The sequence below is a fragment of the Microcebus murinus genome, chromosome 13, assembly GCF_040939455.1.
Source record: "Microcebus murinus isolate Inina chromosome 13, M.murinus_Inina_mat1.0, whole genome shotgun sequence".
Taxonomy (NCBI): domain Eukaryota; kingdom Metazoa; phylum Chordata; class Mammalia; order Primates; family Cheirogaleidae; genus Microcebus; species Microcebus murinus.
Window position 1 is genome coordinate 20,763,210 of NC_134116.1, and position 22,020 is coordinate 20,785,229.

The 22,020-nt window shown below is 37.4% G+C and overlaps 1 protein-coding gene across 1 annotated transcript in view; it reads right to left on the minus strand.

Moving 5' to 3' along the window:
• The window catches only part of DNAJC3 (DnaJ heat shock protein family (Hsp40) member C3), an 88,975-nt gene that overhangs the window by 35,350 nt on the left and 31,605 nt on the right, over positions 1–22,020 (minus strand). The window contains exons 3-5 of the mRNA XM_076009334.1: positions 21,332–21,456; positions 19,655–19,729; positions 1,808–1,960 (exon numbers count right to left, since the gene is read on the minus strand). Coding sequence (XP_075865449.1) covers positions 1,808–1,960; positions 19,655–19,729; positions 21,332–21,456 — 353 coding nt within the window. The remainder of the gene's footprint in view (positions 1–1,807; positions 1,961–19,654; positions 19,730–21,331; positions 21,457–22,020) is intronic.

The window sequence follows — 22,020 nt, forward strand, 5'->3', positions numbered from 1 at the left end:
TTTATCTACATGTTTATCAACATAAAACATCCTCAATTAATGTGATAACTTATAGTGAGGGCAAATAGTATTTAAAAGTCTGATACAATTTAAATGTGACAAAAATGTTATGGCAGAATAATTTCTCAAAGGATATCTTAAATAAATACTGATAGAGAAAGAGATATATATAACAAGGTCCTTTTCCTATCTGATTTAATTACATAATTCCAAAATGTTGAAAATGAGAAAACACAGCATTTACTATTACAGGGCTGTTTCCAATGAAGCACATTTGAAGAGAATATTCTCTTATCAGATTTTTGTGCTTAATCAACAATTCTAATTTCTACTCAAAAATAAAATCCAGGCTCTAAACTAGGAAAATATTTTTATTCTACTAATAACTAAATAAAATTCTCTTTTGTAAAATGTCACCTCCTTGAAATTAAATCCTAAAATCAAAAAAAGAAAGAAAAGAGAAAAACAATGTGAAGAGTAAGGGAGCTAAGGCTTCACCATTTCTATTTTATCAAAAAAAAAGTTCACAAGTTTTAGGAAACACGCTAGTATTCTTCAAAATATAAACCCAAAGGCGCACCAATAAGGCCTATGGAAATATCTTTACATAGTTCTCAGAGCTGTTCTAAAGTCATATCAACTTTTCACATACATGAAGATAGCAAGATCAACATTATACACAAATTAAATATGGGCAATAAGCTAGATCAAAATAGACAGCCTAACTACTTGAAGGTAAAAATTAAAACTTTATATTTCCTTAATAAAGCATTAACAAAATAATTTAGTAAAACATGAATTCCACTGGACTATATCACAATATCCTCTGTAAAATTATCAAAGAAAGGTCTATTCTACATATCACAAGTTTACTGCCAAAATTAATTGAAACTATACATCAAAGCTCTATGAAATGATAAATAAATATGAATTATGACTGTTTCCATTTGAATATTTTAGTAGACTTTCTTCTTAAATCATTTGTCATTAAATCGTTCAGAGGCAAGGAAACCTAGATTTGGAATCCTCTGAATCCTATCAACTCTTTGCCTTCTTTCCCTAAAAACTTCTCACTCTAAACACTCCTCTTTCCTCTCAAACATTTTTCCTTCTTCTTCAACCAACTCTTTCATCTTTCATCCTGTTGTCTAACCACTAGAGTTTCTTCCAAAAAAAATACAAAATCAAACCAGGCCGGGCGCTGTGGCTCACGCCTGTAATCCTAGCTCTTGGGAGGCCGAGGCGGGCGGATTGCTCAAGGTCAGGAGTTCAAAACCAGCCTGAGCAAGAGCGAGACCCCGTCTCTACTATAAATAGAAAGAAATTAATTGGCCAACTGATATATATATAAAAAATTAGCCGGGCATGGTGGCGCATGCCTGTGGTCCCAGCTACTCGGGAGGCTGAGGCAGAAGGATCACTCGAGCCCAGGAGTTTGAGGTTGCTGTGAGCTAGGCTGACGCCACGGCACTCACTCTAGCCTGGGCAACGAAGTGAGACTCTGTCTCAAAAAAAAAAAAAAAAAAAAAAAAAAAAATCAAACCAAAACAGCAAAGCACTGTATAAAAATATGTAACTCTCACTCCATAGCATATTTATTGTACATTCAGTACATTTATTGAAAACTTCAGTCCAAATTTTGTTCTATATAAACACAATCTTTTACTTAAAAGCTGAAACTCTAAGGACCAACATGATTTTGTTCTAAGTTTTTTGTGGTACATAACACATCAGAGTGTCTAAACATGTCTGACAGTAAAAAGCAGTAAGTGTTAGGCTGGTCAGCTGCAGTATCTCAGAAACTTACCTCTATAATCTTATCAAGGAAGGTTATAGCAGCAGTATAATCTGCACTTTCAAAAGCATGAAGTGCTTGTGAACGTAAACGTTGCATTTCATCAGATTTTATGAGTTGAGACTGGGCTTCCTTTTCTTCATTTTCACTTGGGTTAGATTTGAGCTAGAAGAATAATAAAATTAAGCAGGATTTTTAATCTCTTAAATTTAATACCCATAATATACATCCGACCATTCCAAATATTTAAATTAATTGGGGAAAAAAAGTGAAGAGATACTGGCAAAACTGGCTTGTCTAATGACTTGCTTCACCACGCTTGACATGGCACCAAGATGCCATCAGTGGAGGCATCTTTATATCCACTGACATGGTCCACAACAGTGGTGGATCAAGACTCAAAAGACCTGGATTTTCCAAACTTACCAGGAAGCAAATATATCTTGGAATGCAAAAGGGTAGAAAAGAATGGAGTAAGGAAATGACTTTGCTCCCTTTCTTATATATAGTGCTGCAGAATAAATTAATTTGAGGTTTATTTATTTTGCCTTCTAGTTATATTTCCTAAGTATTTACTTTCAAGTATAAAATAATTTCATCAAAATAATGAAAAACTGTTAGGAAACGATGGAAAGGGGGCAGCTTTTTTAGAGGTTTTAGAATAAAATAAGATTGAACACCAGAGGGGTTAAAGTACAATAAGAAAGGAAGAATTTATGAGGAATATAAGAGAGTAACACCTTATTAAAAAGTTCATGATGTGGTTTTAAGAGGTCTGCACATTGCCTCTTTTTAAACTTTATGAAGGTATAATAACTTTATGAAGGTATAATTTATATGTCATAAAATTCACTCATTTTGAGTATATGATTCTATGATTTTTTAATAACTTTTCCCAAGTTGTATAATCATCACCACAATTTTAGACCATTTCCCCAATAAGATCCCTTGTTTCTGCCTATAGTTCAACCTACTCCCAAGACCATGCACATGGACTCTTAACAATTTCTTCCTCCAGATGGAGAATCTTAAGCTTGATGTCTCACAAAAACCAGGTGCCTACACTGGGGGGAAGGAGGACTTTTTTAAGGTTATAGTTTGTATGTAACAATACTTGAAATCTAGTATTCTTACTAAGATGGGAATTGTAATTGATGGGTTCCAATTTTGGGTGAGGTACGACAAAGGAAGTTAATTCTAGAAATCTCTCTCCTCAATGGGTCAATCATTCTCCACCTCCTTTTTTTTTTTTTTTTTTGAGACAGAGTCTCGCTTTGTTGTCCAGGCTAGAGTGAGTGCCGTGGCGTCAGCCTAGCTCACAGCAACCTCAAACTCCTGGGCTCAAGCGATCCTTCTGCCTCAGCCTCCCGGGTAGCTGGGACTACAGGCATGCGCCACCATGCCCGGCTAATTTTTTTTATATATATATCAGTTGGCCAATTAATTTCTTTCTATTTATAGTAGAGACGGGGTCTCGCTCTTGCTCAGGCTGGTTTTGAACTCCTGACCTTGAGCAATCCGCCCGCCTCGGCCTCCCAAGAGCTAGGATTACAGGCGTGAGCCACAGCGCCCGGCCTTCCACCTCCTTTTGATGGCTTCATTTTTAAAATATACTCCCAACTACTCACCTGGTGGGAGAGAACAATCCAAATGAGAAACTGTATGAATATTATTTCTGGGTGAGGGCTCTATATTTGTCCATTTTGCTTTTTAGAATATTTTAGTATTCTATGTTGTCTGTTTTGACACTTGACTTTTGAAGAATAGGTCTCAAAGTATTCATAGGTAATTAGGTATTGGTAACATCTGCTCGCTCCAAGGGAGGACTTTCCCCGAATGACTGAATCATCCAGTTTTGAGGGTGTTGCTCTGGAGCCATGGCTTGCTTGTTTATGTTTTATCATCCTTAGTTAGGGTGGTCTTTAATATTTCTGATAGACCACAGTGGAAAGAGCATTAATTAACGTGTGCATGCTGTCACTTTGCTGAGAACTTGTTTCCTGTATGTATGGTACTGATCCCTTTGTACGGGATGTATTAGAGACTACTACTTCTGGATGGAATTTGCATCTTTTTCTCCTAGAGTCGAATTTCTTCCACATAATTCATCCCTATTGGAAGGTGAGGGAAGAAGCCCTAAATCTCAAGACTTAGGATGGAGGGCTCAAGATGTGTCTGTGTCAAACAAAAGGAATGGGAGAGAGGAAGGGAGCTCAAGTCACTGGGGCCTCTTTAGGGCCAGGAGGGAAGAGGAGAAGAAAGAGAGGGGGATTCTTCCCAGGAGATAAGAAAGGAATCAGAGAAACAAACTAAGGACTTGCTTAGAACCCTGGAGAGTTTCAAAAAGGGTTAAGTGAGATTTGTACTCCTACCATAAGGCTGGTGGCTCCTCCAGCCGTCCCCTCGTGTTCCAGGATATCTATATGTGGAGAATGCCCTGCTGGTACTTCCCTTTCTCCTCCTTTTTTCATATTTCTTGACATCCTCGCTTCTCTTCCTTGGGGCTTTTACATTTCTGACCTTTTCAGCCAAACTTCTTCCTGTGACACTACTTTATTTCTTACTTTTCACCATGTACCCTGATAACTGAGCCTCTGGATAAAAACCCGTAATAGCTATGGAATGGGGGCATGTTGAAAGAGATGGCCTGCCCTCTCATATGACTGCACCTCTACTTCTAGAACCTCAAATGAAAACAGTGGCTGGCAGGTATGGTAGCCCTGCCTGCCAGGTATAGGCAGGTATAGGTTCTCCCTGCCTTTCTGTAACACTCTGTCCTGGAGTGTGGGCTGGACCTGGTGACTCCTTTTAATGAACAGAATAAGACAAAAGTGACTGGATGTCACTTCCTTGATTAGGAAACACTGAGACTTCCATCTTGCTAGCATTCTCTCTTGCCATCTCACTTGCCTGCTCTCATAAAACAAGCTGCCATGCTGTTAGATGTTTTATGAGAGGCCCATGTGAGAAGGAACCAAGGGAACCCTCTGGCCAATGGTCTAACAGCTCAAGAGGAAGTGAATCCTGCCAACAACCAAGTGAGTTTACAAGCAAATCCTTCACTGGCTGAGCCTTTAGATAATGCTGCAGCCATATTAACACCTTGAGTGTAGCCTGCAGCCCTGCAACAGGGGACCCAGCTAAGTCATGCCCAATTCCTAACCCCATAAACTGTGAGAAAAAGCTGCTAACATTGGGTAATTTGTTATCCAGAAACAGACAACTAACACAGTAGGAACACAGTATAGAAGTCATACCATTTCCCAGTGACTAGGTTGTAAATATTTCTAAGCAAAATATGCTAAACAAATATTTCTAAGCAAATTTGTACTATTGTTATAAAATAAAGTCTAAATGAAAAGTTAACTAATTAGGTTCTAAACCTGACTTAATCACTAATTAGCTACATGCTATCTGCATTTTCTTGTCAACAAAAGGGTGATAATAATACTTACACCCTCTAGAGCAGTGGTCCGCAAGCTTTTTGGCACCAGAGACTGGTTTCAAGGAAGACAATTTTTCCACAGACCAAGGGTGGAGGGGTAGGGTATCGTCGTTGGGGGCGAGGTGGTATGAATTGGTATGGAACTCAAGCAGTGATATGTAGCTCTCATCTCCTAACAAGTCATGGACCAGTACTTGGCCTTGGCCCAGGGGTTGGGAACTATAACTCTACAGTTGTCATTGAGAAATTTGAGAGATATTTATGTATCAGATAGCAAGTACTCCAAAAAGTGCTAATAAACACTTTTAAAAGATGCTCAATTTATTTCTCATTATGTTATTTATCAGTCAATTTTTTATTTTTTTGGAAACAGTATCTTGCTCTGTCACCAGGGCTGGAGTACAATGGTCATCCTAGCTCACTGCAACCTCAGACTCCTGGGCTCAAGCGATCCTCCTGCCTCAGCCTCCCAAGTAGCTGGGTCTATAGGCACACAATACCACACCCAGCTAATTTTTCTATTTTTTGTAGAAACAGAATCTCACTCTTGCTCAGGCTGGTATTGAACTTCCGGCCTCAAGTGATCCTCCCAGAGTACTAAGATTACAGGCATGAGCCACCTCTCCCGGCCTATTGGCCAATTTAAACTGAGTACCCTCTATTATAGTTATAGCAATTAAGATCCTAGAATAACAGAATTTTAATTCTACTCCTCTGAGGTCAAAATTAAGACTTTGGCATAAAATACATTCACTGAACTGCTTGTTCCTCAAGAAATTAATATTTCTAATGCAATTAAACTTAGTTATGGTTTTGGGAATAAGTAGCACATATTTAAATTTTTCATTTGATATTATTTTTTGCAGAAGAATAGGTAATGCTTGAGATATATGCAGCATTCTCCAGTGACTTCTACAATATGCCTTCACATATTCTTCCTACAGTCTTTGTGAAGGACACTATACACAAATAATATTAATTTGAATGACCACAAGAAAAAAGCAAAAAAAAAAAAAATTTTTAAAACAATCATATCAAGTCAGGGAAAGCTCTCTAAGATCCTTGTGTTTTGATTACCTTATTAAGCATGCCTGAGGCAATGACTATGAGTAGAAGACACAGTATATTTAACACTGCAAGAAGGACAGACTAAGGTAGGAGAATCTCGATCAACTGGGGAAGAGGGAGAGCAGGAGGGAGAGAGAAGAGTGAACTGACAGAAAAGAAATAGTTGGGTAAATAGAACCCAATAGAAATATACACAAAAGACATAAAGTGCCATTTCTCACACTAACCAGGTTAGCAAAAATTACACTGTCTATTCACACTAAGTGTTGCTGAAGATGTGTAACACCTAGAATACATCTATGCTGCTGGTAGGAATATAAATTCACACAGCTACATAACAGGACAGTGCCAAATTGCTCTGCACAGTTAAAAATACCCATAGCCTTCAAAGTAGCAACCACCCTCTGTGGCCAGATACTCTTACAGCGGTGATTCTCAAAGTGTGACCCAGGAAACCCTGGGAGTCCTTCATAACCTTTAGTGGTCTACAGGAACAAAAAGCATGTATGGCTAGAAAATAAAGAACCTACTCAAAGGGCAAGATAAACCAATGGACAGTATTGTAAAAGAGAATACTAAAAATTCATTGATGAGGTTTCAGAGTCCACACTGCACTAACCCCTATGATCATTAGTGAAGTTTTGATGGAACATCAAAGAATAATGCTCATAATTATCTAAAAATAGTCTTCCTTTTCCAACTGCTAATCTGTGAGGCTGCCACATTATCTTCAATATACATTAATCAAAACAAAAATCACAACAGCTGGAATACAGAAGCAAATATGAGAACCAAATTTTTTCAATTAAGCCAAATATTAAAGAAATTTGCAAAAATGTGAAACAATATTACTCTTAACACTAAAATTTTGTTTTTGAAAAGTTATTTTTACACAAGTTATTTATATTAACATGAATTAATTAAAATTTATTTCTTCAATTAATTTCCAATACAGTAAATATTGATAAATAAAGCTCTTTGGAGTCCCCAGTATTTAACAATCCAATGAGATCCTGAGACCTGTCCAAGAACTGCTGTCCTAGAGGGACTCAACGTATACAAGGAAAATGAACAAAGACGTGCACTGAACCTGACACACAGAATGAGCTCAAATATGTATTAATCCATAAGCAAGCCTACCAGTTAACAAAAGAGGAAAAATGTAAGGATATAGCTAATGTCCCCAAATTGTAACACACAAAAAAGTTATCTTCAAAATTCCAAGACTTGTTTCATCAGTTTTTGTTTTGTTTTTTTTTTGAGACAGAGTCTTGCTTTGTCACCCCCGCTAGAGTGCAGTAGCATCATCATAGCTCACAGCAACCTCAAACTCCTGGGCTCAAGGGATACTCCTGCCTCAGCCTCCCAGGTAGCTGGGATTACAGATGTATGTCACTGTACCCAGCTACTTTTTCTATTTTTAGTAGAGATGAAGTTTAGCTCTTGTTCAGGTTGGTCTTGAACTTCTGAGCTCAAGCAATCTTCCCACCTTGGCCTCCTAGAGTGCAGGGATTATAGGTCTGAGCTACTACACCCAGCCATCAGACAGTTTTTAATCAAACCAACCTGTTATCCTGAGTCCCATCTCCTCCAAGCTTTCTGGAGGAATCTCCTTTCCTCTAAATGTTTAAATCACTTTAAGAATCTCTTCAAAATGGACATAACCTAAGAAATCATCTTGCCCAATCAACTTTTGCATGCATGCATGCATTTATTTATTGATTGATTGATTGATTGAGACAGGATCTCACTCTTTTGCCCAGGCTGGAGTACAATGGCAATGATCATAGCTCAAGCTATCCTTCTGCCTCAGCTTCCCAAGGTGCTGTGACTACAGGTGCACACCACCACACCCAACTGTATTTTAAATTTTCTGTGCAGACAGAGTCTCACTATGTTGTTCAGGCTGGTCTCAAACTGATGACCTCAAGTAATCCTTCTGCCTCAGCTTCCCAAAGTGCTGGGATTACAGGTGTGAACTACTATGCCTGGCCAATTCTCACTTTATAAATAAAAATATTGAATTTCACATATGGTAAGCAACTTGCCCAGCATCACACAGTTAATCAAGAGAAAAACTGAGGTGGGTCTCCCAACTGTTGCTCTTAATCTTATCCTATTACCTAGAAAACTTATATGTCAACATTTGACTAGTTTCTCTGTACTGTTAATCTTGCACATGGTTAAGACTCATTTTCTCCAAAAGATGTAAACTTCTAATGAGCAGGACATACGTCTTAATGTCTACTTTGCATACCTACCAGAGGTGCTTTCTATTTTCCTTTTTCATTTAATACTAAGACTATTACCCATGAGCTATGTTTTACTGTCTCCAGTTTACAGGTAAAGAAATTAAGTGATTATATAACTTGCTGTAAGTATTCCTTAAACTCAAACTAAAGTCTCTATCTCTAAAGTCTATGCTTTAGATGATGATGATGGAGATCCATCACTGTAGCAGAAAGCACTTATTGAGAGCTGTCTATGCTCCAGGCACTACTCAAAACTAAACCTAAAATCCTGAAAGGGCAGCTTGGATTATCTCCATTTTACACTGGAGGAGACCATGGCCCAAAGTCATTTCCAGAGCCTACAGTCTTTTTTTTATTTCAGAATATTACAGGGGTACAAATGTCTAGGTTACATATATTGCCTTTGGCCCACCTGAGTGAAAGCTACAAGCATGCCCAGCCCCCAGACAGTGCACATCACATTAGGTGTGAATATAGCCATCCTCTCCTCCCTCCTCTCACTTGCCCAACACCCGATGAATGTTATTACCATATGTGCACATTTAAGTATTAATCAATTAGTACCAATTTGATGGTGAGTACATTGGTGCTTGTTTTTCCATTCTTGTGATACTTCACTTAGAATGGGCTCCAGGGTAATATACAAGAGGTGCTTGTTCTCCATCGTTTTTTGTGCAGAGCCTACATTCTTAATGATTTCCTCTTACATGTACTTCCAACATCAGGCGTGCAATTGCCTACTTGTCATCTCCACTGGGACCTCTAAGTAGCATCTCGGCAACAGGGCCAAGGTGGAATTCCACTTCCTGCCTCCAACCCATTGCTCGCCTCCCCCATCACTCTCTTCAATAAATAGCTCTACTTTATTACTTAAGCCAAATCTTAGAGGTCATGATACAGCCCTCTTTCCTTGATGTAATAGTCTGACTCCCTTTTACTGCTGGCATCTTTTAAACCTCACCTCTCCCTCTTCCTCTCTGGCCCCACAGCTGAGCAAGCTGATAAGAAAGCACATATCAATCTCTCTCTCAAAAAGGATGAATCTTAAAATTGATGGAGTCTTACCATCAGCTAGTGAGCATGACTGTACCCGCACAGCAGGGGTCTAGCACACTTCAGTTGTGTTATGGACATCGTTAGCACTACAAATAATGAGTTTAACTGCCACTCAAAATCTTTAGTAAGCTAATGTATGCAGAAAAGCAAAGAGAACAGTGTGATGTAACAAAAGTGTATATCTAAGTCTCAAATTATTCCTTCTATAACTATAAATTTAAAATATTAAGTTAAAAGAAGGCATTATTTAATTGACAGTATTTATTCTTTTAATAGTACATAAAACAATGGTGGGTCTTACAAAGGATGGCTCCTTACATTTGGTGAATTACATCATATGGTCCAGTATTATATCTGAGTCATTGAAAATCAGAACAGTTGTCCGAGTCATGGCACAAAGTGCTATCTTTTATAACCAAATTTATTACATACCTTTAAAGACATACTATTCACTTTTCATTCAAGTTCACAATACTTTGAGTATTTTAAAAAACCTTGGTTATTTCTGAATTAGTTATCTTGAAACAATATAATGATCCTTTCTGCACTAAAAGATGGGAAAAATGCCTATAGTTATACTTATATAATAGATTTATGTTAATTTCAACTGTTTACAATTGATACAGATCCATAAACTACCAGTGGAAGTTTATCAAATATCTGACCAGAAGTGTATACTTGATTTAAAAATTAAATTGCAGTTCTCATCACAATTAAAACGCATGTTTCTAGCTTTGTCAAAATAAAAAATAAAGACACATGAAATGAACATTTAACTTGACCTATTTTTATGTTTGGATCTCATGAAACACTGCCTAAATTGAAATATTTTCCACATATGCCCAAAGCACTGATAGCAAAGATACAAAAAACACTGAAGACCAAGAATAGATTAAACTCCATTTAGTACAGTGTGTTGGATTTGGGATAAAAAGAATTCACAGATTACAAATTATTAAATGAGTTGCTAAAAATCAAGAAGTTTTTATAGGAATAAGAGTCATATTTCCTCCCCTCTAAATAATTTCTCTCTGGGTCTCCCTATCTCAAGGAATAGCATGGACAATTTGAACAATCCAGAAACCTGAGCATCATACTTAATTCCTTCTTCTCTCTCACCCCAGTCAATGTATCTCTCTTGATCAATCTCCTAAATGTCTACCTGGTTCCTCTCAATCCTCACCTATACTAGCCTACTTTTTGAACTCCATATGGTTACTCTTGAACTATTTATTTGCTGCAACAGCCTCATTAGCAGACTCTGCTTCTACTCTAGTCTTCTTCCAATCTATTTCCCAGAGCAGCCAGTCAATCTTACTGAAACAAAAAATTGTTTATGACACTCCCAAAATAAACTTTCAATGGCTATAAAGAACCAACTGTTGGCACTGCATAATGTCCTCTTTGCAATCAGGAACCCAAATGTCCTCCTTGCAATCAAGACCCCACTAACCTGTCCAGTATTCTCATACTCCAGTCTTACCAGAGTGACCATTCATTTCCTAAGGTGCTCTCTTGCCTCCGGCTTTTACACAGGCTCTAAACTTTGCCCCAATAGTCATACTACCCACGTTGCCAACATTGATGCATCCTTTTAAGATTCAGATTTCAAGCATATAACCTCCTTTAGGAAAGCTCTTCTTGACTCCAGACCTCCCAATCTCAGCTAAGTCACTCTTCCATATGTTCCCAGAGGACCCAATCATAGCATTTATCATATATCTTATTTGCCTGATTCTTATCTTAGTATCATCTCTTGGAAGAAAAAGACTAGCTTCCCAGCAAAGAACATGCAGTCAAACACTTGCTGAACTAACAAATGACCTCATATCCTATTTGTGACTGGGAGAGCCAGTATGGTCCTTAGTTGTTCTTATATACAGGCAACCCTCACTACAGCTGAATAATCCATATACAGTATATAACAAAGGATGAGATTCTCACTGGGGCCCAAAAAAAGATTAAGCCTGTTCGAACTTTTGTTCTATTACCTAAAATGTAGCTGAACATATCTACCTGGCTGTATATAGTACTATATTAATAAGATGAAATCTATAGTACATTTTATAGGCTGGTAAATGATCTTAACATAAAAAGCTCCAAACTCTTATATATCATTTATATTGACAAATCTTCAAAAATTAAAATATAAGAATTCTTTCACTGGTAAAGACAAAATGTAATCACAACATAAAATTGATTTTTCAAACTAGACCCAGAAATCATTCATTTTATGGAATCAACAATAAAGGCAGGATTATGCCATCTATTCAACTTCTATACTTCACAATGAGGAAAACAAAGTCCTTAATATCAGTTAAAATCACTTCCAAAAAATAATATACATATGAATTTTTTAAATGTAAAAAATATATACAGTATCTGTACACTAAATTCCAAATTGCTGATAAAAGAAATCAAAGGAGGCCGGGTGTGGTGGCTCACACCTATAATCCTAGCACTCTGGGAGGCCAAGGCAGGTGGATTGCTCAAGGTCAGGAGTTCGAAACCAGCCTGAGCAAGAGCGAGACCCCGCCTCTACTAAAAATAGAAAGAAATTAATTGGCCAACTAATATATATAGAAAAAATTAGCCGGGCATGGTGGCACATGCCTGTAGTCCCAGCTACTCGGGAGGCTGAGGCAGGAGGATTGCTTGAGCCCAGGAGCTTGAGGCTGCTGTGAGCTAGACTGACACCACGGCACTCACTCTAGCCTGGGCAACAAAGCAAGACTCTGTCTCAAAAAAAAGAAAGACAGACAAAAAGAAATCAAAGGAATCCTAAATAAATGAAGAGACATACTATGGTCATGGATTGGAAGAATCAACATAATAAAGATGTCAATTCTCCAGAAATTAATCTATGAATTTATAGCAATTGCTATCAATATATCTATAAGACTTTTTACAAATACAGGTATGTTATTCTGAAATTTATATGAAAAGGCACAGGCCCTAAATATCTAAAACAATCTTGACAGAGAAGAATAAAAGTGGGGGAAATCACTTTACCCAAAATTAAAGCTTACTATATTTGTTAAATAAGGTGGCCATGAACCTGAGGCTGTCTCCATACTTTTAGTCCCTACTTAATGAACTACAACCTAACTTAGTAAGTAAACAAACTGAAAACTAAACTTTAGAATATAATAAACAGCCAAGCCTTAGCCAATCATAAGCACCCAAACTTCAGCCAATCACAGGCAGGCAACTGATCAGACCATGTCTAAATAAGGCAAAGGTAGAGCTGTAACCAATCAAGCTGCTTTTGTAGCTCTTTTGTTTTCTGAGTTTTATGAGTCAGCCCTGCTGACTCATAACTGCTATGCAAGCACCCAAGCACTCCACCAAAGGTCCAGGGATCAGTCCACCCTTGCCCACCACAGCCAGCGCCTATATACTTTACCACAGGGGCTGAGGATAGGCCCACACAGCCTGGATCTGCATCCCCCAAGTGCCCAAGTTTGCTATCCAGGGGCTTGGGTATAGCTCTTCCCAATCTACCACCATTAGCACTTGAGCACTCTTCCCAGGTACCTAAGGATGGACCCACCCAGCTTGCTACTACCACTACAGATAGCATGCACCACTTGCAGGCCTGGGGACAGGTCTACCCAGCCCATTGTAACCACTGCCAATATGACTGTGGACCGCTTGTGGGGGTTTATCCTTGTGACTGTTATTGCCATTGCCCACACCATGCCTCCTACCCTGGGGTCTGAGGACCCACTCACCTGCCCACCCCATTGCTGCCACTGCCAGCACCCAGGCAAGCCATCTAGAGGCCCAAGAATTGGCTCACCTAAATCCACTAACATCAGTGCCAGCATACACCACCTTGGGGCCAAAGAACGGGTATGCTCAGCTTACCACTGCCTCCACTAGGGGCCAAGGACTAACCCACCTAGCATCCCTGTCCCCAGAAAAACTTTACCATAGCTTCCACTAACAACCACACCCTAAGCCACTGAAGAAGTCACAGACACTACTAAGGCTGATTAGAGCTGAAGCAATAATATGGAGACTACATGTAAGCAGCATGTAGTCTCAAGCATGTAAGCTTGAATCAAAGCCAAAGTGCCCTACCCAACCAACACCATAGACACACCTTCAAAAAAAGTCCTCCTATACAAAAGCAAATCCAAAAAACTGGAAGAAGCAACTACTACACCACATGTATGGGTATAAATGTAAGGACATAAGAAACATGAAAAAGCAAGAAAATATGGTACTTCCCAAGGAATGCAATAAGTCTCCGGCAACAAATTCCAAAGAAAAAGAAATTTATGGAATGCCAGAAAAAGAATTCAAAATGAGGCCGGGCGCGGTGGCTCAAGCCTGTAATCCTAGCACTCTGGGAGGCCGAGGTGGGTGGATTGCTCGAGGTCAGGAGTTCGAAACCAGCCTGAGCAAGAGCGAGACCCCATCTCTACTATAAATAGAAAGAAATTAATTGGCCAACTAATATATATAGAAAAAATTAACCGGGCATGGTGGCACATGCCTGTAGTCCCAGCTACTCAGGAGGCTGAGGCAGAAGGATTGCTTGAGCCCAGGAGTTTGAGGTTGCTGTGAGCTAGGCTGATGCCACAGCACTCACTCTAGCCTGGGCAAAAAAGTGAGACTCTGTCTCAAAAAAAAAAAAAAGAATTCAAAATGAAATTAAAGAAACTCTATGAGATATAGGAGAGCATAGGTGAATAATATAATGAAATCAGAAAAACAATTCGGGATATGAACGAGAAAACTTCCAAACAGATAGATAGATATAAAAAAGAAACAATCAGAAATCCTAGAACTGAAGAAATGAGTGAATGAAATAAAAAATGCACAAGAGAGCTTTAACAATAGACTAGATCAACCAGAAGAAGGAATTTCAGAACTTTAATACAGGTCTTTGAAATAACCCAGTCAGATGAAAATGAAGAAAAAATAATGAAAAGGAATGAACAAAGCCCACATGATATATGGAACACTATAAAGCAACCAAATATTCCAAGTTGACAGTGTCTCAAAAGACAAATAGAAAATCAAAGGGGTAGGAAACCTATTTAACAAAATAATAGCTGAAAACTTCCAAAGTCTATCAAGAGATGTACACAACCAGATATAGGAAGCTCATATATGCCCAAATAGACATGATTTAAAAAGGTCTTCTCCACAGCACAATTAGTTGAACTTCAAAAATCAAAAACAAAGAGAGAATTCTAAAAACAGCAAGAGAAAAGCACCTAGTCACTTATAAGGGAAATCCCATTAGACTAACAGCAGACTTCTCAGCAGAAACCTTACAGGCCAGAAAAGAACGAGATGATTTATGCAAAGTGTACCTTTTTCGGATAGAGCTGGCAGCCAAGAACACTATACTGCGCAAAGTTATCCTTCATAATTGAAGGAGAAATATAATCTTTCCCAGAAAAGCAAAATCTGAGAAAATACATCACCACTAGATCAGTCCTACAAGAAATTCTTAAGGGAGTCCTAAACCTGGAAGCAACAGGATGCTACCTACCATCATGAAAATACAAGAACATATAAAACTCCTCGGTAAAAACACACATAAAGTTGGAAGAGAAAGGATTCAAAAGGTACCACTACAGAAAACCATCAAACCACAATGATAAATAAGAGAAAAACAAGAAAAAGATATAAAAAATTTCCATAAAACAATTAACAATGTGACATAACTACCTGAATTTAAATGAATTAAATTTTCCTCTTAAAAGATATACTATAACTGAATGGATTAAAAAAAAAAAAAGAAAGAAAACATGATCCAATTATATGCTGCCTACAAGAAACTCATTTCACCTATAAAGACACATATAGACTGAATGTGAAGGAAGAGAAAAAGATACTCCATGCAAACAGAAACTAAAGCAAGCAGGAATAGCTATACTTAGATAAAACAGACCTTAAGTCAAAAACAGAAAAGAAAAAACACAATGAAAGTCATTATATAATGACAAAGAGATCAATTCAGCAAGAGGATATAACAATTCTAAGTACATATGCACTCCACACTGGAACACTTAGATACATAAAGCAAATATTACTATTCTAAAGGGAAAGTTGAGGCCACATGTGGTGGCTCAATACCTGTAATCCCAGCACCTTGGGAGGCCAAGGTGAGTGATCACTTGAGCCCAGGAGTTCAAGACTAGCCTGAGCAACATAGCAAAATCCCATCTCTACAAAAAAATTTAAAAACTATCCAGGTATGGTGACACACACCTGTAGTCCCAGCCACTTGGGAGGCTGAGCCAGGAGGATTGCTTGAGCCCATGAATTGGAGGTTCCAGTGAGCTATGATCATGCCACTGAATTCCAGCCCGTGTGACAGAGTAAGGCCTTGTCTCAAAAAAGAAAAAAAAAAAAAAAGAATTAAAGACTTTCTGTTCTATAAAAGATAGATTGGAAAAGAAAAAGAAGTGGGAGTCTGTGTAGGAAACTGTTACATAAGCCCAGAGTGCTTTCAAACCAATTCTTGGGGGCCAACCAGAACACGGAGTGACCCAGGATTCTGGGTGGAGACCTGAGCTGGGAAAAGGAAGATGCTCCTGGAAGGAAATTATGTAAGATAACAACACGGAGAAGCAACCCCAGGACAGCAGGAAAGCTCTCACCACAGAGAGGTCTCCCTGGCTATCAGGCTGCTGCTCACCATGGCCCTCATGAATACACTCCTCTACCTCTGTCTCTTTCGACTTTTTATTTATTTCCCCTCAACATGTCACTGTGGACCCCAGGCACTGTCCTTATGGTTACTTAAGAGTGGGACAGATGAAAAACTGCTCACCATGGCTGTCCTGTAAGGATCTCAGAACAGAAGTGAGGCAGCAAAAGAGTATTGGAGAAGGATCTGTGAAGAGAATAAGTTTGGGTTCATTTGTGAGCAAAATAAGAATGTCAGCCCTTAGAGAAGCAATATGGCATTGTGGGTTAGGAGCCCATACAACTGTTTCTATCCTTGAAACATCTGAGTCTCTCACATCTGAGACTGTATCCTAGTAAAATGAGCCAAAGGAAGAAAAAAGCTAATTGCATAAAGAAGTATAAAAAACTAGAAACAATAATTTTAGGGGAATAGTTAATTAAATTACGGTTCAACCATTTGATGGAATATTCTGCAGCCATTAAGTATAATTAGGAACTCTATGTAGCAACATGAAAAAAATCTTAGCATGATAAGTGAAAAATAGATACAAAGTTACATAATACACTATTTTCAACTGTAAAATTATATATTTATGTAGAAAATACAAAAATGGTAGAAATTGCGCTTGAGCAAAGAAGGATTATGGACAATATTTTCTTGTTTGTCAAACTTCGTGATGGTATTATACTAATTTTTTAAACTTATTTGTAATTGACATAATTGTGCATGTTTATGGGATACACAGTGATGTTATAATGCGTGCAATGTATAGTGATCAGATCAATGTGATTGGCATATCCATCATCTCAAACATTTATCATTTCTTTGTGTTGGAAACATTCAATATCCTTTCTTCTAGCTTTTTGAAAATATATAATACGTTATTGTTAACTGCAGTCATCCTATTGTGCTATGAAACAGAACTGTTCCTTCAAAAAAAAAAAAGATAAGCTACAGACTGGGAGAAGATAGTCCGAAACCACATATCAGACAAAGTATCTAAAATATATAAAGGATTAATCCAATTAGACAAACAATCCAATTAGAACATGAACAGAAATTTCACTGAAAAAGATTTACAGATGGCACATAAACACATAAAAAGATGTTCAACATCATTAGCCATTAGGGAAATCCAAATTCCAAATTAAAATCACAATATAACACTATATGCCTATCAGAATGGCCAAAAAAGTAGTAACAATACCAAATGCTGGCAAGAATGCAGAGAAATATAAAATGGTACGGTCACTCTGGAAAGCAATTTGGTGATTACTACAAAACTAAAAATGTAATTACCATACAACCCAGCAACTGTACTCCTGGGCATTTATCTAAGGGATAATGAAAATTTATGTTCACACAAAAACCTGTACAAGAATGTTCATAGCAGCTTTATTTGCAATAGCCAAAAAATGGAAACAACCCAAATGTTCACCAACTGATAAAGAGATAAATGTGTCATACACATACTGTGGAATACTCAGCAACTAAATAGAACAACCTACGAGATATATGTAAAAATCTAGATGAATCTCCTGAAAATTATGTTCAGTCCAAAAAAGTCAATTCCAAAAAGTTATTTGAGTCCATATATATAACATTTTTGGAATGTCAAAATTTAAGAAATGAACAAATTAGTGATTGCCAGAAGTTAAGGACAGCGCACAAGAGCAGGGTGGGGTGGAAGTGGATATAGTTATAAAAGGGCAACAGGAGAGATCCTGATGGTTTCTTGATTGTTGTGGTGGATACACAAACCAACACATGTGATAAAGGTATAGAACTGACACAGAAATGAATACTATTAAAACTGAAGAAATCTAAATACATTGGTAGATTGTGTCAATGTCAAAATCCTGGTTGTAATATTGTGCTATAATTTTAGAAGATGCTGTTGGGGGAAACTAGGTAAAGGCTACCTAGGATCCCTTTGTATTATTTCTTAAGACTGCATGAGAATCTACAATTATATCAGTAAAAATTTTACTAATACAGATGCACATTCTTGCAGAAGAATCCCTATAACACAATAGTGAGAGCAGTTTTAAGAATACACTAGCAGAAGCACGACTGCCACAGAGCAATCTAAAAGTAGAAAGTTGCATGAAAGTTGCCCCGCTTATTTCTGAGAGGTTTTAATGTTGATCACAGAAAAGACATTAACCCCAAGACATTAACCCCAAATTTTGGAACCCCAAGTTCCAAAATTTCAGTTTTCCAAAAGGATATATCCAATGCCCAATAAGGATTAACTTGTGCTAAAACTATATCCTAAATTATGTTACTTCTACAAGGCTACTCTAAAGTTGTGACTGGGAAAAAACCCTACTAGATTTAAGCATTTGCAAGAAGAAGAAACACATTCTCGTGTTTTATCATTCATTTAGCCATTTAGACAAATGTTTATGCAACACCTGTGCTCTGAACAAAGCCTGGGCTGGAGAAAGGTTACTCCAGCACTATCACCTCCCCACTACCCAGTCTACAGCCTGCTTTCAAGCATCCTCCCCAGTAGGAGGGGAGATCAGATAAACATAAAATGAAAGCCAAGTTTATTGAGACCATGAGACAGCTTCTGATTCAATACAATTAAGCTTAATGTTTTTTGGATTTATCTACAGATGATTATTATGACAAGGGTTATAACAATGTTAGAAATTTTAGTTTTACTTTCATAGTAGTTATCATCATAATAATTAAGCATCTCAATAAACTATAAAAAAAATGGAAATAATGAACAATGGGTTATATTCTCTTTCTAGATCACTCCAGAAACAAATCAATGTAAAAATAAAAATGCTGGTCTTAAAAGAAGCCAAATGAGGGCATAAAGAGATTGGCTGTCACTTTCCAAATCATTTTTTAGTATATACCCTCTTCGATGACACATGATCCACAACATTCCCCAAACAAATACAAAGCACTTTGTAAAGCAGCCATAACAGACTTGTAAAATTACATTTTAGGAATCTGTTTTATTATTCCTCTCAAATCAAACGAAGAGTTTCCAAAAAGATACATCCAATGCCCAGTAAGAATTAATTAATAAGGACTTTAAGAATAGTTAAGCTGATATTTTTAGATTCTCATGGAGGACAAAGAAGAATAAGTAAACTATATAAACTGAGTTAGGACTACATATCTATTGTGTACACTTTACTTCCAACTGTTAACATGATTCTTTGCTGTCACCAAATATTAATTTACAATCTGTGATTCTTACATACATAAATCAGACTATTTTCTATCTACTTATTTTCTAAGACTATTTACTCAGCTATAAAATTACTATTAAATGTCTTAATACAAAAAAAAGTAGGTCCAATATGTTCTCTCAAATTAACATCTTCCTAGAGCCAAATACCAGTTGAACTTACCACTTTTTTAAAATCATCTTCTGCTTCGTCGAGTTTTCCTTGTTTGAGTAATAAATGACCTCTCTGTAATCTTGCCTAGGAAAAAAAGAGAAGAGTATCCTGAGTATTACAGATTTCTAAATCTCTTTAAACACAAAGAACACAACTAAATAAGCTAATAAAGATATTAATAAATATTTATTTTTCCAATGCCCATTTGACTTGACACTCAGAATAATTCCTAGAACCAATAAATACATATAATTTTTGTTAAAGTAAGCTTTCTTAAAAATACTTTTGGCTCTACCCAAGAAAACAGAAAACATATGTTCACATAAAAACTTGTATGTTTAAAACAACATCCAAAAAGTGAAAACAACCCAAATTCCTATCAGCTAATAAATGAATAAATATGATATATTCATATAACGAAATATTATTCAACCACAAAAAGGAATGACTTGTGATATGTGCTACGACATGAATAAACCTTGAAAACAGTATGCTCAGTGAAAGAAGTCAGACACAAAAGGCCACATATTATATGATTTCACTTATATGCAATATCCAAAACAGGCAAATCCATAAGTGGTTGCCAAGCGCTGTGTGGAAATAAGCAGTGACTCTTCCCTTTCAACATGCATCAGCTGCTCCCCCTTTATCTCTGACATTTCTCTTCTTCTAATGTGTGTAATCCCATTTCTTCCAGAATATCAATTCTGATGACCAATGACTACCAGAAAACAGAAACCACATTGATATTCCATTAACCTTATGTTACTTTTATAGTACATAAAAGTTCCCTAATCCTCTGTTAAATGCACCAATGCATATAAAAAGATTAGTCACTTCAAGTAGCTAACAACTATCATAATGTTAGAAAGATGAGCCATTTAACCTTTGTGAAAGGTTGTGCTTAACTGTGTAAATTCAATAAATATTTGACACTTAGAAATTTCATCTAAAAATAATAATAATATTTCAAACCAAATATTCGCCCCATATCTAATCTGTTACCTCAAATCCTTTCTGGAATATAACAGGAAATAAATAATGGTTACCAAATTAATATTGAAACTATCTAATTGGTAAATGGTTCTGTCGATTCTGCCTCTGAGAGCCCTGCCTCCATCTCACTGCATCAGTCCCTTGTACCTGTGCACACCTCTGTCATCACCCTAACAGTGACCAGCCGATCATCAGGATATTCCATCAGATTACAAGTTTCTCCTCCTCTGAAGCTGGTGTGTTGGTTCCAGAGGATGGCTCTGCTAATTGAGCATTGCATCCTCACCACAAAGCATTGCTCAATTGAGCAATTCCCTTTATTTTCCCCAGCTACAGCCTTAATTGAAACTGTTGTCAGTCATCTGACAGCCTCTTAATTCAGCCTCTTACTCATGTCTCAGCCTCTCTTCTTGCTCTGCCCTACATCCTTCACACAGATTTTTCTTCCTAAAACACACAGGTCACATCACTGCCAGGCTTCTGAAAACTCACCTAATGTATCCACTGTTCCTCTTTCACACAGACCTTTGATTCTAGGGACTTGAATTTCTCTTGTTCCCTAGGCCACTACATGACTGTAGTTTTGATATCCTCTAGTTATGCCTAGCATGCCAGTACTCACCTGATGAAATAAATCACCTTTCCCAAATCCCCCTTAAGTTCTCCTTTAAAGAATGTTTAGAGACTTACTGCAGTGAAATCCATCTTCAATTCAATCACTTTAGTTAAATCAGGAAGTGCAGCTTTTGATTTGCCCATAGCTAAAAAGACAGTAGCTCTCCGATAGTAAGCAATATAGTTATCAGGGTCACCATCTAAAAATTAAAATTACAATTATTAGCCCTCAGTAGTTTATTAGACAAAACCAAATTACCTGAACAGTGAGTTTACAATTCTATTAAGCAGTAAGAAAAGAATTTCTTCTTCTAAAAGGAGTAATGTTGCTAGCAATATCACTGCAAATAAATCTAGAATAGAGGTTAGCAAACTATAGCCCTTGAGCCAAATCTTACACACAGACTTCAGTTAAGCATGTGTTTTACATTTTTAGGCCAGGCATAACAGTTTATGCCTTTAATCCCAGCACTTTAGGAGGCCAAGGTGTGAGGACTCCTTGAGGCCAGGAGTTCAAGACCAACCTGGTAAACATAATGAGACCCTGTCTCTACAAAAACAATAAAATTAGCTGGATATGGTGGCATGTGCCTGTAGTCCCAGACACTCAGGAGACTGAGGTAGAAGGATCACTTGAGCCCAGGAGTTTGAGCCTACCATAAGCTATGATCATGCCACTACACTCCAGCCTGGGTGACAGACTGAGATGCTGTCTCAAAACAAACAAAAAAAAGTTTTTTTACATTTTTTAAAAAGAAAGAAAG